The sequence below is a fragment of the Pantherophis guttatus genome, chromosome 13 (genome assembly GCF_059756535.1).
Source record: "Pantherophis guttatus breed Tessera chromosome 13, ASM5975653v1, whole genome shotgun sequence".
Lineage (NCBI taxonomy): Eukaryota > Metazoa > Chordata > Lepidosauria > Squamata > Colubridae > Pantherophis > Pantherophis guttatus.
In genome coordinates this window covers 19,965,418-19,992,650 of record NC_142075.1, presented here as the reverse complement: position 1 = coordinate 19,992,650, position 27,233 = coordinate 19,965,418, and the positions used below count along the sequence as shown (strand labels likewise).

General features: G+C 37.3%; 1 protein-coding gene across 16 annotated transcripts in view; it reads right to left on the bottom strand.

Annotated features, from left to right (window-relative positions):
- MYO9A (myosin IXA) overlaps window positions 1-27,233 on the bottom strand; it is a 95,060-nt gene that overhangs the window by 41,028 nt on the left and 26,799 nt on the right. For 7 of the 16 annotated variants that reach the window (XM_034432640.3, XM_034432646.3, XM_087878180.1 and 4 more), the window contains 13 exons: window positions 26,243-26,337; window positions 24,168-24,230; window positions 22,146-22,245; window positions 20,616-20,672; window positions 17,673-17,770; window positions 17,190-17,316; window positions 15,550-15,639; window positions 12,050-12,166; window positions 9,533-9,667; window positions 8,194-8,315; window positions 6,741-6,882; window positions 5,353-5,548; window positions 197-304 (listed from right to left, as the gene is read on the bottom strand). In XM_034432640.3, the coding sequence (XP_034288531.2) occupies window positions 197-304; window positions 5,353-5,548; window positions 6,741-6,882; window positions 8,194-8,315; window positions 9,533-9,667; window positions 12,050-12,166; window positions 15,550-15,639; window positions 17,190-17,316; window positions 17,673-17,770; window positions 20,616-20,672; window positions 22,146-22,245; window positions 24,168-24,230; window positions 26,243-26,337 (1,450 nt within the window). The remainder of the gene's footprint in view (window positions 1-196; window positions 305-5,352; window positions 5,549-6,740; window positions 6,883-8,193; window positions 8,316-9,532; window positions 9,668-12,049; window positions 12,167-15,549; window positions 15,640-17,189; window positions 17,317-17,672; window positions 17,771-20,615; window positions 20,673-22,145; window positions 22,246-24,167; window positions 24,231-26,242; window positions 26,338-27,233) is intronic. The other 9 variants (XM_034432644.3, XM_087878182.1, XM_087878184.1 and 6 more) reach the window with 3 other exon arrangements.

Genomic DNA, 27,233 nt, shown 5'->3' with positions numbered 1-27,233 from the left:
CTAGAAAATCCTTGAATCTAAAACTACCTTCCAAATAAATGCTCTCTGGTTTATCGTTTCACACTGTTTAAGGTCTGCTGTGTTAGGTCGTTCTGAGCATGGCTGCCCACCCTGGCTAACACAGCCTGCTCCTGGTTTCCATTTCCTGCTGCGTGTGAGTGTCATGTCAGAGAGATGGTGGTATATGGCGCCTTACTGTACTTCTCCTCCTTGCATCTCTGTAGAATCTCTAAGCTCCTCTGATGAACTGGGTGATGGAGAAAGCTAAAACTATCCACATTTTTCAAAACAGCATCATCATGCCCTTCGGGAAGCAAAACAAAAACATGGAGAAAAGAGAAAGATTACATAAGCAGAAAACCAAGGAAGAGTCAAGAACAAGCGCGGACAATGCCTGACTGACGAGGAGTGTTTCAAAACTCACGGCCCCATTTTGCCCGTTCACTGCTTCAAGGAGTTCTGGTGAATGGACAAGGTGTGTTATTTATTGAAGAAATGTAAAGTAAACCCTAGACAAGGGGTGTCCAACCTTGGCAACTTTAAGGCCTGTGAGTTCTGGGAGTTAAAAGTCCACAAGTCTTAAAGTTGTCAAGGATGGACAACCCCGCCCTAGAATCTTTCATAATTTAAGTGCAGAAAAGGTAGCTGGAATGGCCTAGGCCAGAGGTCTTCAAACTTGGCAGCTTTAAGACTTGTGGACTTCAACTCCCAGAATATTCCTGCCATGTTTGGAGACCCCTGGCCTAGGCAGTTTTCATAAACAACAAACAACACTGAAAGTGCTGCAGATTATAACGTGCATTTTGTTCAAACTTAATATCCCTACCGTTTTAATCAAATATGTGTATATCATATATCCTGATGCTTGATTAGCTCAGATATAAATGCATCCATTTCTGGTGATCAAAACCAATTATGCATTTCCGCAGTGCTCCTTAACGCATGGAACTTTTAGCCACAAAGCCACAAACTTCCAATTCCAGATTAGTCTGCTCATTCTTGACTTGCAAGAATCATATTCAATGAGCTTATAATTCTGTACTGGAAAGGTCAAATTTTGCAACAGAGACATAAAATGTTAGACCAATTTAAGCCGTGTGCCTTATCTGCAAGAAATCCTTCAGATAGGACTGAAAAGAAGAGCCAATGCAGGCTGGGAAAAGTAGACCAAACAGTAGCCAGGGAAACAAAAGACTGAAATTCCTCCAGTACAGCTAATATAAGACTAGCTTTTCAAATGGAAGTATATAATTCTCGCATATCTAAGGAGCAAAGCAGAAAGGGTTCCAACAGTGTAGGTGCTGTGCCTGTTATGAGCTTTGAAGGCATTTATGTTGGCTATCTTGAACTCTACAAAGCTAGATATGGGTTGAGTCTGCCTTGAGTCTGCCCTGACTACCCCATAGTTTTCTTGGCAACGTTTTTGGAATTGGTTTGCCATTGCTACCCACTTCTAGGGGCTGAGACAGAGAGACTAGCACTAGCCCAAAGTCACCCAGCTGGTTTTGTGCCTAAGGCAGGACTAGTACTCAAGAGATGGTTTCTAGCCGTGTATTTTTAACCACTACACCAAACTGGCTCTTTCTGACACAATTATTGTAAATTTGTCCTGTATGTTTGAGAGATTATGTATTTCAAGATATCCCTCTTTAATTAATACCATTTGGACATGGCAACTGATGGCACAAATTCCAACAGTTTTCTTTTTCTTGGTTAAATTACTAGCCAGATTCACACATCACTTGAAGTGACAAACTATAATGGGTAGAATACAAAACCCAATGAAGCCAGAAACAGCCATTTATGGTGTAGCGTGGACATAAATTCAGCTGTTGTGTCTTTGTAATGGAATAGATCTGTACTGGCAGAAACAGTGGAGCAGCACAAAAACAGCGCAGAAGAGAAAGACAAACCAAATTCCAAAGACAATAGTTGGTAGCATGATACTGACAAAACGCTGAAGACAAAAGATTTAAAAAGAAGATGATTCTAGATCAGAGACACCCCAGGAGTGCTAATCATGTCCAAACCGGTGATTTTTTTAAAAAAAATATATAATTATAAATCTTGAAAGTTGGTGATTATGGAATTGATCATCTGACATTCATCTTGGAATTTGACTCTCTTATTTGAGAAATTATCATTAGATTTTCATGGATTGTTTCTCACTGAAAGTTTAATAAAATGTGGAAAAAATTACCTTTAGCTATCAAGGCACAACCTGCCAATATAATATATATATTATTATTTACAAATTCAGTGGATTACGCACATTGCTGACAATAACGTATGACTGATTCTATATTCTCAGATTTGACCACAAATGCACATATAGAAAAAGGCTACTATAAGGACACAAGTACTTCGGAAGCAGCATTGCAAATGAATATTAACATTTCAACCCAAATCTGTTTTCACAACTGCACATTGAACAGCAACAAGAATAATATGAAAACCAGACATGGGCATGAGATACTTCCCATCTGTGGTCTGAATTACCTTAGGTAGATTTTAGAGGAGAATTCAAAAAAGCCTTGAGGCTTTTCAATTCACACAATCTTAAACCAGAAGGAGGACGAAGGGGAGAAATGTACAGTAAAAACAGCATATAGACTGTTCATATTGGAAGGCCAGAGGCAAGAACTGAAATCAAGTTATCTCAACTGTGCTTAGACCCCTCAGATAAACTTGATAAACAGATTTAATTTTACTTATTCACATAACTTCTATCAGTAACCAGACTTGGACTGTAAAATACACGTAATTCTCAATTAATAGATGCCAATTGCCAAGTGCCCGAATTTTAATCACGTGGCCATGGGGATGCTGGAATGTTCCTGAGAAAACCAGTCATAAATCAGAGGCTTTTTTCAGAACCGTTGTAACTTCAAACGATCACTAAACAAATGGTTGTAAGCCAAGGCCTTCAATTTCTTTAAATAGTAGATGGGAGTGAGATACTATCAAACATTATGCACCGATCTTAACATTTCCGTACATGGGCAATGATATATATATATAAGTATATACGCTGTATACAAAACCATCTATTTAAAGAGCTGCTGGTTCCTAGGAGGAAAAACCCTGCAGAAGGGCTATTTTTTAACGGAGAAGATGCATGCACATCGTTAACAATTCCTTTACATTTCGATAACACGTTTATAGAACATCCACTTACAAATCCGATATCAAACATATGGATTCTAGAAGGAAGAGAACTTTCAAAGGAAAAGTAGCAGGCAAGGAAAGCATTAGGAAAAAAAAAAGAATTCTTTGCCTCTTCTGTATTGATAACTATCTCCTTTCTAAAATTATTTTTCTTTCCTAAAGCCACTTTCATCAATATATATTTTGGTATTAGAGTTTATATATAAAGATTAAAAAAAGAAGTTTTTAGCATAAGAAAACCACAGGAGAGGAGCATAACTGCCAAGTTCTTTTGTGCTCAAGACAATAATTAGTAAGTGACAATTCACATTTTAAAGAGCACATCCAGTATTTTTTTCCTTATGTAATAACAGAGTATCTATCCACTGGAACTCTGAATCTAAACAGGTCTATTTCCCTGTATTGCATCATTAGATAAAATTGGAACAAACTTTATTGTAACCAGTGTCAAAAAAAATAAATAAATAAAACATAAGAGAGAAAGGAAAAATGTCTACCATAAAACTTATATCCTTTTTTGCTACTTTACATCCCTTTGTTTGGTGCATGTGAAAATAAGAAAAACAAAAAACAAAATGGAGGAAGAAAATAACTTTGTGGCATACAATATTTAGCAAGGAATTTGCCTTGCTAAACCTGCAGAAACACTGATTGATTCTGTATGGCTTCAAAGCAAATCCTTGCAACTTATGCTGAAATATCTGTATCCATTAGCAACAGATGAAGGCACCATCCTCTGAACTCATGTCAAAAATAAGAATTTGGAATTAATTGGCTGGGGAATCATTAGTACTTTCTACTAATGAGAGACAGAGATGGGAGATCTGGGCCAACTCTTGAAACTCCTGAGAATCAGGTTTTGTTTCTCATATGGCATTTTTCTTACCACAATTCTTGTTAAGAGAACACAGCTACAAAACATGAATGCCATTACTTGTAAGGAAGAAACTCAAGTGTTACTACTTGGACCCACACCAAGAAATTTGGGTCAGTTTCAATTTCCCAACAAATCCTCACAACAAAAAAGCTACATTTCCTGTATATATTTAGAAAGAGAAAGTGCACATGGATTTATCCAGATGTGAAAGTAGAGCAAAGCTCTTATTCTTGATTTTTGAGCCCCCAGATCCCTCTGCCACAAAGCTTTTCTGGAACAATGGTTTCTTAAACATGACTGGCAAACAATACATCCTTGCAAGAACTGAAACTTATTAAAAAGAGCCCCAGATGTTCATGCAAGAACTATTTACTCTGTTTCTAAACTAACAGCTGCTAGACTTTATTACATACATTTATAAGCATACTCGCAAAATTTGTATTCTATGAAGTTTATGGAAATGCCAAAGATTTATTTGAAACATTCTCTTTTGTGTAAATGTTTACATATTCTAACCGTATAACGCAAAGGGAGTTCTGTGCATCCTGTGTGATCCTCTCCAAATGCCAATTTTTAAAACAAATACATTTGTTTCAAACTAGATTTCAACTTTGGAAAAAAAAAAAAAAACCATTGCTTACCAATTTGCTTCCATAGCAGAAAATACTATTTGAACCTTAAGGAAACCATCCTAAATTATTGACAAAATTAACTTTCTCACCAGCATTCATCTAATCAAAAAAACTGTCTATTTGGGGCTACAAATTGGCTTTTTAAAGAGTACAAATGGAGTTTTCTAGAAAGCTTGAGAAAGGATATAGCTATACTCAAGTTCACAGTAGCCAGCAAACTTTCTAGGAAACAGTAAACAAATAATGGGTAGAAACAAAACAAACAATTGGCTCTTCTAATAGTAATAAATAAACAACCAATTCAAGCCAACTAACACCCTAATGGATTAAATCTAACACATCACTATTCAAGAGCTTAAAACAAGCCTCTGCACATTGTACTGCCAACAAAAACAAAAACGACACTCAAAAAATCACCCTGAATATTTACGATCTTAAATTTTTATACTTTATAACACGTTTTTTTCTTTTTCTTATGCCAAAATCTTTGGAATCTTTTTAACATATATTTTAAAGATTCTTTTGGCTATTTCTTAAAGAGGCAGACTGGAAAACAAAAGCTGTTAAAAAAAATGCAGCATCTATAAAGAATCCAAGAGGGATAGCCACTTTTGAGAGCAGAGTACAATGTTTATTTATTCAATTTATACGCCGCCCATCTTGTTTGACACGTACCAGTTTTCTTCTCAATGTACTTCTGCCCAGCAGCTCTAAAGGCAACCACAGCTCTGAAGAACGCTCTGAGGACAGCCCAGCGAAACACCGAAACGGGATCAATCCCTATCATTCCACAGATAAAGGCACTCTTGCTGCTCCTAAGGAGGGCAACAATGTCAGGTCGCATATGATCTGTATTTTTCTCCCGGAAGTCCTGATGAGAAAGAAGAGAAGCAGAGCTTAGCATGGTCTTTCCTTTAAATAGTATTTTCAGAACTTTTAAAAAAAATTTCTTAGTCTATCATACTATCTTGGAATGTCCCACAAGTCTCCTCATCGGAATTGTTCAAATAGTAAGCTGGTTTGATCTTGCCTGATTTTTTTTTAACACTTAGAATTGGAAGAGGTAATTCGGGTCACTGAATTAAATTGTCTACTTTATCCTGAAATCTGCTTTTAAAGCTTCCCAACAGATACCTCTTCATCCTCTGCTTGGACATACCCAATGAAGAGTGGCCTCGAAACGCAAAAGGGGCAACATGTAAATTTAATAAATAAATAACGAAAATGAAGGAGACCATCACTTTCCTTAAATGGTGACTCTTGAGATCTAAACTCATTCAAGATCAGTAGTATTCTCTCGGTATGTCACTATCAAACTCCTGTGTCTTCAACCAATTCTTATAATTGTTTTCTGAGGATAATTAGTGCGGTGGTCAAATACAAGCTTTGCAGGAAAAAGATTCAGATTCTGCCATCTCCAGATTGGAAGAAGGAGGTGTGCTCTTGCTACTGCAGATAGGTTCAACTAAGATCCTAGATTTTCTAGCCATATCTTCCCATTCTTCCCAGTCTCGTCAATGGTGAAATTCAATTTTTTTTTACTACCAGTTCTGTGGGCGTAGCTTAGTGGGCGTGGCAGGGGAAGGATCCTGCAAAATCCCCATTCCCTCCCCATTCCAGGGGAAGGATATTACAAAATCTCCATTCCCACCCCACACTGGGGCCAGCCAGAGGTGGTATTTGCCGGTTCTCCGAACTACTCAAAATTTCCGCTACCGGTTCTCCAGAACCTGTCAGAACCTCCTGGATTTCACCCGAGTCTCATTCAAACCAATAAAATAAGGACAAGCAATCAAATATAGTGTTAAACAGGAAATAAAGTAGGACAGTGTTTCTCAATCTCAGTCACTTTAGTATGTCTGTATTTCGACTCCCAGCTGGAGAATTCTGGGAGTTGAAGCCCTCATTTCTTGACTTAAAAGGACCAAGGTTGAGAAATACTGAAGTAGCAGAAAGACGAGTGATATTGAATAAAGTGTATTTTATACATTTCATGTATTAATCAAGGGAATTAATATACATATATTTTAAAATAAATTGTTAGCAGAGATGAAGTTACAGACCTTCACACCATATTTAACTTTCCCGGCATAGTGTTTTATGATAAAAGCAGGTTCCATTACAGCAGGAAATTCTATGTAGAGATTCCCTTCATGCTGACGCTTAAACTTGTCTAGTAACGTCTGATTGGTTGCTTGTGGAAAACTAAAATAAAAGAAGAACATTAATGTTTTTGCTGATACATAACCAAGCTGTCATAAAAAGGGGCATATTCATCTGAAAGTTCAAATTTCAGATACTCTATTCTGGTCTTAAATTTATTAGTATTTTGAAAAAATGTTATTTACAACACTACACTAAATAATATTTTTTTATAGAGCGTAACATGTCTTCATGAATTAAACTAATTTTATTCCCAAATCTAACTAGGGAATATAATTTTCCATGAAAAAACAAGAACATGATTCCAAGATAATATCACTTCAGCGACTACACAAGTGGTCTTCTAATATTTGGTGCCAACTTTGTAGACATTTGTATAAATTGAACACAATTTTATTATAAAGAAAAAAAAATCCCTGAGGCCTCTCACTGCTAGCAAGTAAAAAAAGAATGCATTTATTCAAACTATTTTTTTTTTTACAATTGCAACTTATTGATTTTTAACTCAGTATTTTCCGGGGGGAGGGGGAGGGGCTCATTTCCCACTAGTCCTCACCAGTGTTTTTTTTTTTACAATTGCAACTTATTGATTTTTAACTCAGTATTTTCCGGGGGGAGGGGGAGGGGCTCATTTCCCACTAGTCCTCACCAGTGTTTCTCAATCTTGGCAATTTTAAGATGTGTGGACTTCATTTCCCAGAATTCTCCAGTCAATGTTTTAAAGTAGCCAAGGGTGAGAAATACTAGTCTATACCCATAACCTCATAAATGTCCCACTCCAGCCAGCTGTGTTATTCAGGCATCTTTATAATGTGACATGGTGGTGCTGGGGAAAATCTCCATTAGTTTCATCTTTGGTTCTATCAAGGAAAGAGTCAAATGATGTTTAAGTTTCACGAAGGAACAGTGAATTGCTACTTATTTAATTACTGAATTTATGTTGTTTTATGGCATTTTTAAAAAATCTCCAGCACAAACATAGTAAGGCCAATCCTTGGATGCTAAGTATTTTGAGTTGGTGTAGGAAGTGCCATGTCTATTTCATCTTGGCAATTATATGTAGTTGGAAAAATCCAGCTCAACAAGTTATAACATACTTGTTATAGTAAGCCGGTACCCAGAGATGAAACAATTCACGTTAAAATGTGTTGTCGTAGCTCTGAACTGTCCTATAAAGGTAAACAAACGATCCTGCTCTCACACCATAAGATTAGTCTGGTCATATGAATCTGCCTGTCTTACCATAGAGATACCTTTCAAACCTGTGAAGGTTTCTTATTTTATTTTCTCCTTTTATGCTGTTACTCACTTCCAACATCTGATAACTACAAAGCTGGGAGGGAGCAGACTCACTTGCTTTCTTCATCCAGTAGATGGAGCAACCCTGTGGGCTTTTTACTGATGAGGTTTATACAGCCAGAGTTGTCGATATAGTCTATGTTATGCCAGCTGATGCCTTCCAGTCTGTATTCCTCCTGGTGTTTGGGGGAAAAACAAATGAAATCTAAAATCCAAGGAACTGTAAAGAAACTAGTCACAGACCTTTTGAACCCCCAGGTCACATAAATTCGGATCTGGTATGGAAGCCCTCCTCATGTATTCATGTACCTTCATATGTACCCTTTCATTGTCTGACCCATATTTCTATATAACTACAGACTATAGGTTAATTGCTGCTATTAGTTGACTAACATCGTAATTTAGTCAATAGACTCAATTGTCCATGTGTCCAGTTTGACAATTTTAAGACCGGTGAACTTCAACTGCTGGCTGGGGAATTCTGGGAGTTGAAGTCTATGAGACTTAAAGTTGGTGAAGCTGGACACCCTGGCATTAATCCATCTCTCATTGGGTAGCTCATCATGTGGAAAAACTTGCCAATGGGAAGCCCTTGGCTGTTCCAAATGTAACCATGTGATCTTTGGATTTCAAGTTGCCCGTCCATATTCTATGCAGGGAAAAATCGGGTCATGTGCTTTTAAGACTGAGCAGGCCTATATTTGAAGGCCATTCAATGATATGACTGTGGCATGTGCTATTGACTTTGAAGCCAAGCAGAAGATGTGGAAAATACTTTCTTGGCCCGGTTATAGGAATTTCTGGGAGGAGAGACATAATAATAATGTATTCCCATTTCAAGGTAGCCAGGAAATAGGAATCTTGGAATGTAATTTAATGCAATTGGGCTATTATAATATAATCCTGAAAGCCTATCACAGTCCCTCTTACTTCAAGCACAATCTAACACAATCAAGATAGGTCTGTTTTAAATCTTTTTCTCACTGTTTCTTTTTTTCTCAGGACTCAAAGATCCTTTCTCTATTGGCTTGGCGTTCTCCTCCTTCTTCTCTGAGTCAACCCAACATTCCTTCATATAATGGGAGACATTTAATTATGTGGGCATCTTTGGAAAACTAAGTTGCCCAAGAATGCAAGGCCCCACATGTCCCTCAGTGGTCTTGCTGACTGTTTCATTTTCCAAAGGGCTGAAGAAACAAAAGATATAGGATCTCCTAGGTCTGATCCTAACCGAGAAGAAGAGCTATTGAAAAAGGAAAAAGCACTAGGAACGTTGAGACCAAATGACTGTATCGTCTTGAGGTTCAAGTTGTTACAGTAAAAGGAAGGGGAATATAGTTAAGTTACATTACGGGAACAATCATAAAAAAGTAATAGTTTTTTCCAGGCTTACTTGCTCCAGTTTAAAGATATGTTGGTTAAAATAGTGCTGTAAACGTTCATTTGCAAAATTAATGCAAAATTGTTCAAAGCTATTACTTTCATAATCTTCAAAACCAAAAATATCAAGTACTCCAATGGACAAAGTCTGCAAGACAAAAAGAAAGAAAGAAAGAAAGAAAGAAAGAAAGAAAGAAAGAAAGAAAGAAAGAAAGAAAGAAAGAAAGAAAGAAAGAAAGAAAGAAAGAAAGAAAGAACAGATATACTGCATTTAATACTTGAACTTCCTGGGTCATCTAACAATAAGGTTGCTATGGCATTTGCAACCATTAAGTCAGTGCCTCCGTTAGTTGGAAAAGGTCAAAAACTCCAACCCAAACCTTCCATCGATCACACAGTAGCCCTATGCCATTCTTTGAACCTCACCACTGTAGACAATGCACTTTAACTGATCTTGAAAGAAAGTGCAGTTCTGACTAAAATATATCACTAATTACCAGACCTCTCCCTCTCCCCATACTATTTCTGGCATTATGCCTTTTAACTTACTTCTCAAGAGAAACTGCAATTACCAGGAAGCATACTTTACTAGATAGATGGTTAATAGCTAATAGATGGAGGCCTTACTAATCACAGGAGCTATTTTCACCCAGAGTAAAATTTAAATAAAATGATCAATGCCATAGACATTTTCCAAGAGAAGCTAATTTAGGACTTGTACTGAGAACAAAAACCATACACGACTATGATGATCAAAAGCTTTTAACTTTTGTTATTTAATTCTCAAATAAACACATTTCCAGGTTTTAAGGCTGAGCTCTTTGCTATTTCTATATGATTTAAGGAAAAAGTGTTTTGGAATGAAACAAAATTCTTTAGATTTATTTTCTGAGTAATTAATTAGCATGAAGAGCTGCTGCCTATAAAATTGCCAAGAGTCAGGCACAATTAATTGGTTAAAACAACAACAAATTAATTTAGAATGTTTTTGCACATGTCCATGTATTCAGCTGTAGAAAGAGATAAGCTTTTTAAAAAGTGGACTTGTCTGACTTATAAAGGTGCAAGCATATACACTGGCACAAAAGAATATATATGAATTAGACAACATTAAAAGGTTATAGTTCTTATAATCTGCATGTAAGCTTTTAATGTAAAAAAAATGTAGATATAGTAGAGTAAAAAAAAAATATACTGGTAATTTTGTGCCACAGATTTTATTAAAGTTTTTAAAAAGAGAAAAGCAACTGGGTGGGAGGAGGGAAAAAAACTAAATGTTTTGCTATGCAATAAAAGCTTCTATAATAAGAAAATTAAACCAGCACATGCTATATAGAATTTACTCCGCAAAGCAGCAGGGTTTCTGTGGCATGTAAGTTCATCAGCATTATATATGCAAGTTTTATATTAAGTCTGAACAATGATCTGTCCTAAACTTGAGCTGAACATTATAGTTATCTGCTCAGGGAGCATTAAGTGCATAACCCCAACTGGATTGATATAGGCAGAAAAACTCCACATTAAACATTGAATGGTGAAAGAACATTGTGAGCTTACGGTCTTACGACATTTGAGAATAATTACTGTAATCTTTCAAATAAAACTGGAGAAAATGGAGGAATTAATCCTATGCAATAATTCAAATTGAGTACACTGCAGAATACACTGCAATAATTCAAGCCATGCTCAGCAAACAGTAATCACTGAGGCACAAAGTAATCTACATTATTTAGCCCAGGAAGAGACTGGGCTGGATTGGTGGCTTTGTATCAGAACAGGCTTCTGTATGTAAGGCAGTATTTTCCTTCCCTCAAGGACATCAACGCATCTAATGCTGTAAAAGTTGTGTGTATATACAAAAACCAGTGTGTGAAATTCTTCTAGAATATATAGTATATTATCAGACAGTTGCCCCAAGTGGACAGTGAGGAGAGATCTCATCCAGCTTTCTATCGCATGGGGTATTCATGAAAACAATGCCTAATAAGGATCCTCTATGGCAGAGTTGGGGAACGATGACCCTTTTATAACTTGTGGACTTCAACTCTCAGAATTCTTGAGCCAGCATGGCTGACTCAAGAATTCTGGGAGTTGAAATCCACAAGTCATAAATGCACTATCGCTCCCCACCACTGTTCTATAGAGACATTTTGCTTCCTGTATCAACAGTTAGCCCTATTTCTGTGAGATTTTGCCCTGGAGTGGATGGCAATTCAATTGTTAAGAGTAATTTTTAACTTGTAAACTGCTTCATTTTAAGAAGAAGAAGCAACTTACATATTATAAACAATTTGCAATTTAGTCTCTGGTTTACTTGCAACATTAACTTTTGGCCGTCAAGTCATTTAACCTCTCCAAAAGGTAAGTGGGCTTACGTGTGATTGTTTCTGTTTTATATTTTAAGGGAAAATGCTCATAGGGACCTTTGGTTCTCTAAAAATGCTGCTTCTCTGAGATAGTATAATCTACCAGCCTCAAACCTAAGTCAGCTGAGTCAATGATAGATAGAACCTTCTTGAAAAAGACATACCTTGGTGCTTTCTTCTAAGTCCTTGGTATTCAAAAGTGCATGGTTAATTCTAAAAACGATCCAATCAAACAGCGCGCTGTACAATGATTTGGCCATGGAATTCCGTACTGTTATAGCCTAGGAAATCAAAAGAAATCATTGGCAGTCAAGCCAAATACTAATTATAAGCACTTAAGACTTATATACCGCTTCACAGCCCTCTCTAAGCGGTTTAGAAAGTCAGCCTATTGCCCCCAACAATCTGGCTCCTCATTTTACTGACCTCGGAAGGATGGAAGGCTGAGTCAACCTTGAGCCTGGTGAGATTTGAACTGCCAAACTGCTGGCAGCTGGTGATCTGCAGAAGTAGCCTGCAGTACTGCACTCTAACCACTGCGCCACCGCAGCTCTTAATTTTTCTTCTCCAAAATTTTCAACAGCCTCCCTGTTCTATGACTAGGCATGTATATTGCTGCAAGCTCATACAGTTTCACTTTATGCTTGAATGATATTTCAACACAACACAGTATCTCTGAAGTGGAACCAACACATTCAGGTGGGAGAAAGATAGAAGGTAGGTGGATATTATTATAAAAAAATTAGTTTCGATGTTACAGAAGAAAAGGTGAAATCTGTGCCTTCTCTTTCCTCATTGTTTCCTGTTTTCTGGCTCAAGTATCTCTCATTTTAACAATAGCAGATTTCAGAACTGAGTTCTCATTGTGATTACAGACAATATAAATGTTGCCTCTGATGGATGCTGCTTAAGCTGTGATAGAGAATACAACCTTCAATCTATCTGAAACAAAGTGATTCCAAGCAGCTAAAAATACACTACAATGTGATCAATTCAAGGTTTTTGCACCAATAGAGAAATCTTTTTAAATGTCCTACATTAGTGTTGGCGAACCTTTTCAGCACCAAGTGCTGAAAGGGGAGCACGCGTGCATGCCAGAAAGTAGAAGAGCAGCCGCCAGATGCACATGTGCGTGCTGGGAAGATGATCTTTGCATGCACACCAGAAACCGGAAGACCAGGTGGCCAGTGCGCGTGTGCATACTGGAAACCTGAAGATCATGTTCCTGGCATGTGCATGAGTGCTGAATGGCTGCTCTTCCTGTTTCCGGTGCTCCCATGTGCATGAAGACCAGCTGGCTGGCACGCTGGAACCCAGAAGAACAACGGGTGACAGGTTGTGTGCCTGGAGAGATGGCTCTGCATGCCACTTCCGGCATGTGTGCCATAGGTTTGCCATCCCAGTCCTACATGAAGGCCCAGTTCCTCTGAGTGTGCACTCTTAACGGTCACTGTGCTCAACGAAGGAAGCTACGGAATGGCGGCAAAAGTAGCTTCTTGAACAGCAATGAGCTAAACAAATCACACAGAAAGTCTTTAGGACTACACATACTATAAAAATCCACACCTAGAACTGCCTTCATTTCTCTGCATCTGCTTTGCTATAAACATCCTTCCACTTTAAAAAAAAAAAAAAGCCAAATGTGTCAAAAATCACTTAGTAGCTATCTTAGCTATTGCCTGCATTTCCTTTTGAGGAGCCAGCCTCACGTTTTGAATTCCTGAAGCTAGAACAACCTGTTCTCCATCAATCATACTTAAACCCACACAACTATATTGACAGGCAAGGAAATAAAAACAGGAACAGAACCTTTGCAAATCTAGAGAATAATTTTCTATAACTTGGCTCTGCCGGTTATTGGAATGTGGTGCTTTCTATCCATTTTATTTTCTTGTAGCTGCCAGAAATGTCATGTTTTCCTGTAGCTTGCAGAAAATATGTAGGCAACTAAAACCGACCTTAACTTAACAGAGTGGTTTAGCTGTACTGTTGAATGAACACTTAAAAATATGAACTTTTTTTTTCAAAAAAGGAATAGATGGCTGCCATATTATCTTCTCTTCCCTCCAGTTTCTTCTTCTCAGACACTTCTTCTGTTTCCTACACTGATTCATTTCTTACATGTGCTGCTAATGTAAGTGGCCAAGTCCACTACATGCAGAAACCACTGCAGAGTGACTCATACAAGAATCGTGACCATTTTTCAACCTCAAATATGCCTTAATACAGTTCTGTATATTAATATAGCTATTTGCAAAACCATTTGCTTCTGTGCAGACAGGAACATCTTTTAATCTTAGAAGACGAGTCTGTATAGTATTTTATATTTTTTCTGATTCAATTCTCCCGCTCGGGTCTTATTTCAAGGAGAGCATTGTATCATAGCGCCTTTTGTAACAACCAGATCTTCATTCCAGAAGTCCATCTTTGGTCAAGAACAGCCCATCTATGCAACTGTTCATGAAGTCCCATCTGCTAGGAAAAGTACATATTCTTATTTAGCACATTCACTGGTTTGATAAATTCCAGAATGACTGCATGTTGTAGAACACTAAGTCACCTGAATGAATGTTAAAACATACAGTGCGGCCACAGGTAGAATGCACCTCCCTAAATGTTTTTGAAAAGCAAAATCTTTCACTTCTGGGCCTATTGGCTGGGGCTGGGAGGAGATGCATACCATTCATCCCTGAGCTAGGAAACAGAAAAGGCAGGACATATTTTATAAATTCTAAAGCAATGACTTATGTCATCACAAAGGCAGTTTAGGGGGACTATTCCCTATTGTACCAACCAATCAATATCAGAAAAATGTCTTCCTGGAAGCTTGCCTGGAACATCTCAGGATAAGAGCTGTTAACCGGTGTAGATCTGGATGCATGACTTATCCAATAGAGTTAAAATTCGTACACAAAATATGAACTAACTAAAAGACCTGCAATATTGTTAGGTTCTCTGATAGTGTTATTTATTTACTAAAATGTCTATGCCACTCAATTTCCATAAGCTCTGAGCAATTTACAAAAACTCAGCATAAGCATCGTGCACCAAGAACAAGGAATCCATGACCTACCAGATGTTGCTGAGCTACAATTCCAGCAATATCAAGCAGAACATGTGTTTCAGAACCATGAAAAAAGACACAAGCAGGAGGCAGCGATTAAAGCAGGGAAAATAAAGCATTGCTTTGTTGTTTGCTTCTTGTTCAACCGTTAACTCCATCCGGTTCAATCAAAGGTTTATTTGCCTATTTTTATTACATCTTTCAGCTCACAAAAATTAAATGCCGTTTGTATTACAGTATCAAATTATGTGGCAGAATGTCACATGATGATTTAATTAACATGACTGTACTGTTTTATTTCTGATGATGAGATGTTATTAAAAGAGGTTGACTTTATGCGATGACTGACATGACTCATCAATATACTAGAGGAAAATTAGCACGTTGAACTTAAGGCATGTTCAATTGAAGGCCAATCTTGAACACTGCAAAATGAAATACAGATTAATCACATGATTTAAATATTCAGATTTAATGAGGTCGAGGGCTTGGCTATCTAATGGGCTGTTTATCAATCTTTTCCTGCAAGAATATTCAGGCATTTCTAAAAAAAAATGATCTCATGTAATTTTCCACATTTCGGATGACTGCTACACGTACCTCTGCCAGTTTGTATGGTAATACAAGCTTTTCTCCTACAGTCACTGTTTTTCTTGTAATCAGCGCTTCAAGCAACATTTCTTCTTTCACCTAAAAGAAAGTCATGATTTTAGACTCATCGTAGGGTTCAAGCTTTGAAAATAAACCAAGTAACCTTTCTATAAGGAATTTGAGGCACATTTTCACTACCACAGATCCACAGAAGGCCTTTACAAAAAATAATGTGTTCTATAGTTATTCATGAATGCTACTCTGTGTGTTAAAAGGAGCTTTTTTTAAAATCAATGATGCTAAGGACCTTCATGAATTTTAAAATGACACATCATCTTATGTGAGACTAGAGGAAGAAACAGTATGGTGTGCTTTCCACACGCTCTCACATAAAACCATGTCTAACAATAAATATCCTCTTCTTGGGAGGGACTGATGGCGGCAGAGAGCTAACTGATGGATAGCAGAAAAAATGGTAGTGCCACAAATAAAGCAACAGCAGTTCTAGAGATAACACCAGGGCTACAATGGAGGGGTCAGTAATGCTAAGTGGCACCCATCAGACCCACCAGAGCAACTTTGCTCCTCAAAAGGCAAAGACACAAAGTTTTGGGTTGGTGGGACACCCCAAAACAGAAAAGGCAGCCGTCTCTTGCTATGAAACTACTGGCATGTAGAAAAAATACACTTAAGATCTGTGGCAGAAAATATTGAGCAGACTGTATATTTGGAGAGGTTAAACTCCCTTGTGAGTTATGATTCACTGAAAGGATTTCATTCCAGTTGGACAGAGATTCACATTCCTCTAACACAGTATCTGTAAAAAAGGCAGCATTTATTAAACATTGCTTTCCTACAACACTCTCTGGCTAGTAAAATAAAATGCAAAATACCATCTCAAGGAATCCTTGGCCTGCCTCTCATTATTGCAGTTTTGTTCCAGTTTCAAGATGGCTCAGATTAGAAGATTTTGTGAACCTCTGACCTTGAGTTCGTTTTCAAAAAGGCAACTATGAACACACGATACTTTAAATGATTGCATATTTTACAGCAAAGAGATTTTTAGCTAGCTCAAACCACGAATATCTTAATAAGCCATCTGTAGTAAAGGACTCTAGTGATAAAGAAGAATTCTATAAAATAAGTTCAAGATCAACCAATTAACTGGCTTCCGATGCCAGATGATGGGGAAAGATTTCTATCTTTCAACAAGCACTTTAAACACTGAAATAGATGGCCATCACATGAGATATATTTTGCAAACTTCTGTTTATTCAAAGTTGTTTCAATAATATCAGTGAAAAGTCCTACTAAGTAAACGTGGATAAATTGGAGGTATTATTTTATGGAGGACCATTTAACCTCACTTATTTTACTCCAGAAACTATCGTGTTTCCCCAAAAATAAGACCCTGTCTTATATTTTTTTGAACCCTGAAATAAGCGCTTGGCCTTATTGCCATGCGCTCAAAAGCCCAATTGAGCTTATTATCAAGGGATATCTTATTTTGGGGGAAACAGGGTAATACACTAACAATACTGAATCCAATTAACTTTCACATTTATCTTTATATATTATGTGGAAATAGAAGAATATATAGAAAGGGGGGGGGAGTGGAAGGCTTATTATGTCCAAATGTGGTATCTTACCTCAAGTAACTCTGAGACAATAGGCAAGACTTCTGGATTACAGATATCTATGGAATCATCTCGGTAGGTTTTCTTCTTGTAACAGATGTTACCCAAGTGTAGTATTGCTGACAGAAGGGAAAATATTCTAAGAGTGCAAAACAGGAACAATAAATGAAAGAAACTAAATTAAATTAAGTTCACCAGTGTTATTACATATTAATGAAGTTGGTGTTTTTGTATCTTCAACTTAAGCCATGTTGTGGTATATGTATGTTTCCCTAAATCACATATAAATCAATTCTCATAAATTGGATAAATACATATGTAAGACAGATTTTCCTGCTTTTCCATAATTTGTTATATGGGAATAATTAGAAAATGCCATCCATGATTAATAGGGTAAAAATGGTTCATATTTTTACTAACAGACACAATGTCTGTCTGGCACAATAACTGTTAAAAGGTCAATTCACAATCACCTTCTAAAGAGAAATAACTTACTGCCTGCGGGTCTTGGGAAGAAAGCCCACCATCTCCATAGCTAGCTGCAAACGTTCAAAATCATGCTTCAAGTCTTCACCTTCAACAGAGAAGCAATCCTATCGAGTCCAATACAAGGAATAATTATTAGGGGGTGGGGATGGGGACAGGCATCCGAAAGTTATACAAATATTAACAATACAATATAAAGTTCAATCCGTACAACACTGGATGGTGAACAGATTTGGAATCGGAATAATCGTCAAACTGTACTGGAGTCCATTCTCCATACCACGCTTCACAATGTCATGTAACATGAGAAACAAATTTAGTTATAAATAAGTAGTGGAGGAATTGCCAGCTGAATGAAGGATTCCTAAGATAACTTTTAAGAAAAACACATGCTGGGACATGACCATTTCTGAAAGGAGGAGTAGGTCTAAAAGAAGCAACATTCTGGCGTCTTCCTAGGTGCCTTCCATCTTTGTAAGAATTACTGTGTTCCGTTTGTTTACATGGAACAGTAAACACAGTTCATACATAGGCTCTGCAGTTAAAAAACAAGCAACTGTAGTGCTCTGCAGTTAAAAACCAAGGGAGAAGACAAACTCTAGATATTCTTTGCCATTCAACTGCATTGTGAATGATGCAAGATTCCCCCCCCCCCATGGGACTTATCAATCACTGCAATGCTTCAACCTATAGAGTTACAGGCTGCATACTTTACAGTATTTTTACTCATTCGAGAGTGGACATTATATTACATAACCTCCAATTCAACAGAGTGGGCTTGAACACTAACAGTTATTTGAAGAATCTGTAAAATGTTTTTTAAAACAAAGCTGAACTATTTCAGAGGTCCATGCAACACTCAACCTCCACCCTAGCACTGCATTCCGTTTTCAAAAATGAAATAACATGTAAGTATCAGGGAAAATGTCTATTTCTATTATTTATACCTTTCTACTCAAGATTAATAGATATGAAGCTAACTGGGGCATGAGGTAAGACAGCTTCATTCTATTCTCTGCTGTTTCTCACGACAGCATTTTTAAACTCTGCATGTTTAATTCATGTGGTGATGTTGCTGTATGAACACTGGGACAGATTTTTTTTGGTTCGGTGCAGTTTGTTAAGACTATTGCAGAAGACTGCAAAAGACTGAGCTTTTATTTAGAAAGAGAGTCTGAGCATAGGAGACCCTATTTTATCTGGTAAGGATGTAAATCAAATTGATACTTGAAGAGAAGAGGAACAAAGGGGTCACCAAGAGCAAAAAGAAACCATGAAGAAAATACAAAGCAAAGTTGGCAGTTAAGTCCTAGATCAATAGAGAAAAGAGAAAAGATGAGCGCTACAGTCTAGAATACAAGACTGTAGTTCTACAGTCTAGAATACAAGACTGTAGTTCTTGTATTAAAATACAAGAACTTTGTATTTTAATAGAAAAACTCAAAATAGGTCAAGGATAAGGAGAGCATTTTTACCACTGTGCTGATTAATACTTTAAGGGTAGCCATTTTAATTTCCAGGAACCCCAAGTTTGACGGACCAGAAAAAAGCTTCAACAATATAGGACAGACCTATTCTGATAGCCCTCTGCTTAACTGAGCAATATTCACCATCAGGCAGGCTAGCAGAAAAAATGATTTCACATCTATAGTTTCACGCAATAAATCCAACTCAGTTCTACAGAGTTGAGCTAATTGAAATCTTTGCCCTCAACCATTTGCTTCTGCTGATTTAAAAACAAGTATTTTACTGAGTCATCTAGTACTTGTAGTTTAAAAACAATAAAATGGAAATGGAAAAAAAATATTCTCAATAAAAATGAAATAAAACATTATTTCATTACATCTTATTTGTAAACAAGTTAGAATTGTTGACATGCAATTAGAACAATCATGCTTTTGGAAATAAAATGGGAATTATAAAAATATTAAAAGATCAGAGCAGTTAATTCAAATGGAATTAAAATGATTATTCTCCAGTTACTTAAATAATTTTTTCCTTTCACTTTACAAACTACACTTTGGTTACAACTTGGAGAGGCCTCTAGGAGTTCTTTCCAAGGCTGTTATTACTATTGTTTTTTTAAAAAAAATATTGAGTTATAATTCTATGTTGACCATCCACAGTCACTATCATGAGATGAACAGTCATACAAATTGATTTAATGCATACATAAAATCAAATATAGTCCTGGACCTAAAGTTAAATCAATTTTACTGAACAAAGGAACTCTATTCTACTGATGTATCTATAGCTGCATGCACCTAGTAATTAGGGTTTTCTAAGCCACAATTAACTGAGGATAGTGCCAAAGTGACCTGGTTTACTCATAAGGATTGGACATAATGGATGGATTTACATATCCTGCTAAAACAAGAACAAAACAAAACAAAACTTGGGTGAACCAGGTCCCTGAAATCAGATAGGATTCAAGAAGTAGCATGGATTTTAAAATCAATGCATTTCTCTCTAAAGCAGGGCTGTCAAACTCATGGCCTGCAGGCTGGATGTGTCATGCGCTGGGCACGCCCGGTTTAGCAAAGGGGGAAAAAAAGTCACGATACGTCACGTGACGGCGCAAGTTTGACACTCCTGCTGTAGAGAATATATTATATCAAATATTATCCTGCAAAAATTATTCTGGGCAAAGTTTATTTGTCTGTATTTTGAAAAAAACAGAAGCAAGAGAAAATGTTATAATCAATTCTATTGGCACCATCCTACGGCACGATACCTTCCCATTTTTAAAAAGATAACTACAGAAAAATGACCCTGAAAACTACTTAAGAGAAAACTATTTAACAGTTGAGGCCATCAACTGTTAATAAAAAGCAACTGATTCTGCATTTGCTTTGCATCTTGGAGCAAAGCCGAAAGGCAAGGAAAGGCCTGTCACCAGTAACCCAGGATGGATGGATGGATGGATGGATGGATGGATGGACTCGTACTGACCGGCTCAGAGTCATAGTAACAGTCATCCCAGCTGTGTTTAGGGGGTTTCTTTGTCATCTGAAAGCAAGGCAGATTGGGTAAGTAGCATTCCAAATCCCACACAACAATCTCTTTCTACTTGTCTTCTGTGTCTGTAAGCATTAAATGTCAGGCAAATTTCCCACTGCAGAAATGCGTCACTATGTTCCTCTGTGTTACTGTACTGTTCACCTTGCTTTGAGAAAGTGTACTCCACACGATTTTATCATATGTTACTGAAAAGCCTTTTCATTTTATAATTAAACTGGAGGATATTGTAGAATGTGTTGGCATTTCTGCATCACTTAAGAATGTTCCATCTTATATATTTTGTTCATTGCCCAAACAATTACATAAAGCAGATCAACTATCTTCCAACCTTTTTAATGTAGTGCTGGTGAAAAGGCAGACAAGTCTCTGCTTGGGGTGATGTACAAATTCTGCAAAATAAGTAACTGAATAACGTACTCCAAGACCAAGCAGAGCCCTCTATGCACTCTACAAAATTACCAGCACTTTTCTGATTAATTTCCAATATTAAAACGATTTGCAATTTTTAATGATTTTACAATCTGAATTAAAATTAAGATTCCCATCTTGTTAATTTCTTATTGTGACCAAACAGAAGTCATTTGGGTAAAACTGAAACCTAAAATTACAATTCATTTTGTAAAACTAATGATATCAAGGTTGCCAGATTCTCTGGCTATCCATCCCAGGAAGCTTGTAAAATAGGAAATCAAAACAAAACTTAAAAGTTCTACTTTTTAAAATTTCAAATATACCTGTATCACTCCTTCAGTGATAATTCAGTCACTATTAAGCTATCTAGGGCTCTATTTATGATTTCCACACTCGTTTTCCTACTGAAGCAATGAATAACAAATGCAGAGAGGAATCATTACTAGTGATCTCACATTATCTTATACTGAAAAACCTGCTGTGTTTTGTACCATTTGACTAGTGGAAGGAAAGTAATTTAGGATTCAATCTTAAAAGTATTTAATTATGTTATGTAATTCTAATGGGATAGCATTTTACCACCTTAACTGTTCTTCCATCTCAGTTTTATTGCATTCAAAACCCCTGGGTACTCAAGGAAATAAATTATATAAATGTTGTGAAATGTTAGTATAAGATGCAGTATCCCCATAATTTCAATTATTTACAGGCAGTTGGGATTAATAGACATTTGTAAATATATTAAAATATCATGCTACCAAACAAAAGGATTAGGAAAACGTGCAAGTTGTTTAAGATGTGCAAACATGTGAAAATAAAATAATAAACATCTATTAGCTGTTAATATTAAAGTTGCTTGGAAAATTATATAGTCTTTTGAAAACCTATGATCCAATATCTTTTATTTCATAATAGTTCTCTATTGTAATGATCAGTTGCTGATCATTTCTGAGCAGATGACATGAACAATAATTTTAAAATACCATTGCAAGAATAGCCCATTGCTCTAAAGTAACACACATGTACACAAAGCTGCTTCCATATTCCCACCTGATTAAGGTAGTGATACTCATCAGGCTGTTTAAGGTGAAAAGCAGATTTCTCTTCTTCGCTTGCTCCTGCCAGCAGGTAATAAAATACATGGTAGTTCCTGATAACAAGTAAAAATGTATTACGGTAAAAAATGAGTAACAACAGATAGACAACAGTGGGAAATATACACATTACTGTCATATCAGGAAGGAACTGGAAAAAAGGTGATTAATCAACAGCATGGGGTACTTTGTATTACTGGAACTCATGGCTGCAAGTATAAAACCTACATCTAGTACTACCTTGTCCTTGCTTTTTCTAAATCCAAAATTATATGATTATATATACAGGTAGTCCTCCATTTACAATTCATTTAGTGACTGCTTGAAGTTACTCCCTACGCACAGTCACTCAGGCACTCGTCACTTCCCGCCTGGACTACTGCAATGCTCTCTACATGGGGCTCCCCCTGGGGTGCACCCGGAGGCTCCAGCTGGTCCAGAATGCGGCCGCGCGGGGGATTTTGGGGGCGACGAGGCGCTCCCACGTGACACCTCTCCTGCGCGAGCTGCACTGGCTTCCGGTGGTCTTCCGGGTGCGCTTCAAGGTGTTGGTGACCACCTTTAAAGCGCTCCATGGCTTAGGGCCGGGGTACTTACGAGACCGCCTTCTGCCACCAATAGCCTCCCACCGGCCAGTACGCTCCCACAGAGTGGGCCTCCTCAGGGTGCCGTCCGCCAGACAATGTCGGCTGGCGACCCCCAGGGGGAGAGCCTTCTCTGTGGCGGCGCCCGCCCTCTGGAACAACCTCCCCCCAGAGCTACGTACAATAACAGACCTCCGGATTTTTCGTCGGGCCCTGAAAACCCATTTATTCCAACTAGCTGGGCTGGCTTGAGTCAAATTTTAAATGGATTTTAAATTGGAATGTTTTAATCACGGCCAAAATTATTTAATTATTTTAAACAGTTTTTAGACTTTGTATGTTTGTATGTATGTCTTGTTTTTACTTTGGCTGTTCACCGCCCTGAGTCCTACATTGGAGAAGGGCGGTATAGAAATTTAAACAAATAAATAAATAAATAAATAAACAATGGCACTGAAAAAATTAATTTATCACTTAATAACTGCAGTGATTCATTTAACAATTGTGGCAAGAAAGGTTGTAAAATCGGTCAAAATTCACTTAACAAATGTTTCACTTAGCAACAGAAATTTTGGGCTCAATTGTGGTCGTAAGTCGAGGACTTCCTGTATAACAAAAACAGAGCAGTAACAATAAACTACCAAAATAGGAAAAAGTGCTCCAAGATTATTTCCTAAACAATGTATACACAGATGTGTATCTTAGTTATTTCTGACTTGTTAAGTTTTGTACAATTATTCATAAATCTGATCTCTTTTTGGGGAGGCTGGTGTGCCATTTTTCAGTTTTCAATACGGTGGAAGATATGTGCTGAAAATAATAATAAAGAAAAACCCCACAACCTTCCATCTTATACAAATTGCTGGAGGGGGCATGGGGAGGAAATAACCCACTGTTCTCTTTCCTGTCTCCGGGTAACAAGCAAGTACAATTTAAACTGGAGTGTTAATAAACTACTGCAGCACATATTTCCCTCTAACTTCCTTGCACATTGAAGGGTGTGCAATCTATTATGAAGAACAATGTAATTTCTGAGCAAGAAACACAACTGTTTATGTGAGCCATTGCTCTTAACCTGCAATCCTTGCTTAGAAACTTCTGGAGTTCTAGGAGCCCAAGAATTTCATGGGACCCTTTATTACTAGCTACTAATTTCCAAGAAGAGAAAAACAGGATTGTAACAACAAGCCCTCAAAGCTGGGACATGAATTAGTCAGTAATAAATACGTCATTCCATATTTTGGATGAAAACCATTGCTTCCAAAATGTGAAAAGCAGGCATGCACAGTTTATAACTGTGAAATAATTATACTCTGAAATTCTAATAGTTGTTTCGATTTATCTTCCTTTATTTGTTCCAGTAGCTTATATGTGTTATTTCATTAGTTACTCACCTCTCATTATGTTCCTGATAGACTAGTCTGGACTTTTCTAGTAGATACTTTTCAACATAAGCTCTAGAAGAAAAAGGAATGGCAAAGCATTGTATGAGGAAGAACACTGTATTGGAGGGGGGGAGCCCTAATTCATACAAGGGATGAAACAATCCTGTATACAAGGGTAGCTGAATCCATCTCCTTCACTTCCTTACTTGGTAGCATTTTCCATTTCCCAAAAGAAATGTAAGTACCCTAAAGACTGCAAAATTTGGGCTTCCTTTAAATTGTGCTGCAAAATATGGTGACCTGATGAGTCATGGTGATGTAGTCTGCTCATATTAGTATTACAGTATTGCATCCATCCTGGAGCTATTTAATTGTTTAACTTTTAGATTAGACTCTTATTTTTTTTTTTTTAACGAAGTTACACTTTCTAAATGGTACCCATGCATTAGAAGGATGGGATATGATTTTTAATATAAATACTCAGAAGACATATGGGACAAAACTGAATTATATATATCTCTTTTACCCCAACTTGGCTGGACAACCTGTAGCACTATCCATTAAATGGATACCATCAAATGTATTTAACAGATAAAAGAAAACGAAAAGCAATTTGCTAAGGCATTGTAAAAGCAGTAGGGTCATGAATGCCCAAAACATCCTTCAGTAACGGAGATAACATTTTTAACAGTTTTTAAAATTTATTTACATGTTGCAACATCATAGCAATATATATTAATATTCTGTATTAAAGAAAAGGTCAGATGGATATAATTTCCTCAGAGCCAAAATCAAGGTACTACTCCTATTCTTGGCATCTCAGATGAACAATTATGCCAAAAATGTTATAGAAAAATACATGTCTTAATGCCTTCTGACTGATACACCTGGAGGCCCAAAATTGTACACATTTATTAATCCTAAATGTGATTGCAGAAAAAAAACACAAGATGTAGCAACAAAAACAGGATTTTTATGTCCTGCTTGCTCTTAGAACTCCAGGAAGATAACAGACGACATAAAAACTGGAACTATGACAGTGTACTGCTCAGGTGAACTACTAGTTTTGTTTCCTTGTTTTTGACAAGGAAAAGCAATAGATTTAAAGAAACTGAAGTAGAGAACAAAGGGAAAAAAATGTCTGCCTCTATTTCTCATCTTTATTTTAGAAGATTAGAGTTTTTACCAGGCCATTAATAGAATTGGAAGATTCTATCTAAACAGCTGAAAATATAGCACAATGATCAGGCTGGCCTTTCAAAACCTGGAAATATTTTACAAAGTAATATCACAGAATAAGTCCCACTGTTTCAGAAGTTTTTCTGCTTTAATATACTTTTAAACTGTAATAGCTCCAGAAGATTGTCAGACGATCATCAATTTTTGTGCTGGTCCTTCATATAATTGAGCATATTTTCTTCTACTTCCCATTTTAAGGCTAATTAATAAAGCCTTAGTGCAGAGGTCTTCAAACTTGGCAGCTTTAAGACTTGTGGACCAACTCCCAGCTATGCTGGCTGGAGAATTCTGGGAGTTGAAGTCCACAAGTCTTAAAGGTGCCAAGTTTGAAGACCTCTGCCTTAGTGGAATCAATCTAGAATAGCTTATTTTCTGATCTGAAGGCACAGTACCTTAAATTAGGGGTTCTTAATTTGCTTTCATAACATTGTAACGGTCTTGAAAAAAACATTTCTTTCAGATTCAAACAGCTATGAATGATCTGTATTATCCAAACCAGAGCCAAAGAATTCTAAAGAAAAATATCTAAGTGGAGAGTGGAGTTGCTCAACAATTTATTATATCAATTAATTAAAAATACATATTTCAGAATTTTTTCCATCTCCCCTGTGATTGAACTGAAAAGTTGTAATGAAAAGAATGTAGGAAGTTACTTTCCTTAAGAAAAGATACCTATATCAAGCCAATTATTTCTCCTACATGACATGCCCACATCTTTCGCAGACAAGCAGCTACAGCCCAGATTTACACAGGATGTTTTACATTCTAATCATGCATATAAAACTACTAACAGCTGCAAACCATTCATGCCTAAAGCTCTTTAGTCACTGCTCATTGCCACTTACCCACGCACAGTGCCAGTCTCCTGATAATTTACTTGAATAAATTTGCCAAAGCGACTTGAATTGTTGTTGTGTGCTGTCTTGGCATTCCCAAAGGCCTGTCAAAATAAGAAGAAAAGTAAGTGTCACAAACCTACCAAAACAATTCACTGCAGAGATAACATGGAGATGAGGATCTGCCATTTCCTACATGCCACTGGCTTGTGTCATCCTACCAGGAACTGAGTTCAAATCAAAATGACCCCGCAGCTGGCTAAGGCCAGCAGGGCTGAATGGAAGTGACATTGTTTCACAGAGGTTAGAGCAGGGGTCAGCAACCTGTGGCTCTGGAGTCGCATGTGGCTCTTTCATCCCTCTGCTGCGGCTCCCTGTTGCTGGTCAGCTCCACAATTGATAGGGCTTTCGGTTAGGACAGGTAGAGGAAAAAGGACGTTGCATTAAGAGACTCTATGGTGGGGGAACTGGACTTCCGGTCGGCTCCAGAATTGAATGGGGGCTTCCGGTTAGGACCTTTGTGGTTCTTCGAGTGTTTAAGGTTGCCGACCCCTGGGCTAGAGAATAATCTGGCCACACCCATACACACAGTGAAGCCTAGATCTCCATTCTGAAACTGTGCCTCAATTGCTTTGAGATACAGGTAATCCTTAACTTTCAGCCACAATTAAGCCCCAAATTTTTGTTGTTAAACGAGACAGTTGTTAAGTAAATTTGGCCCGTTTTATGACCTTTCTTGCCGCAGTTGTCAAATGAATCACTGCAACGGTTGTTATTAATATGGTTGTTAAGTGAATCTGGCTTCCCCAGCCAGCCTTTGCTCGTCAGATGGTCGCACAAGGGGATCGCATGACCACGGGACCCTGAAAGTGTTATAACTATGAGTCAGTGGCCAAGTGTCTGAATTCTGATCACATGACCGTGGAGATGCTGTAATGGTTGCAAGTGTGAAAAACAGTCATAAGTCACTTATGTGACTTCAGTGCCATTGTAGTTTTGA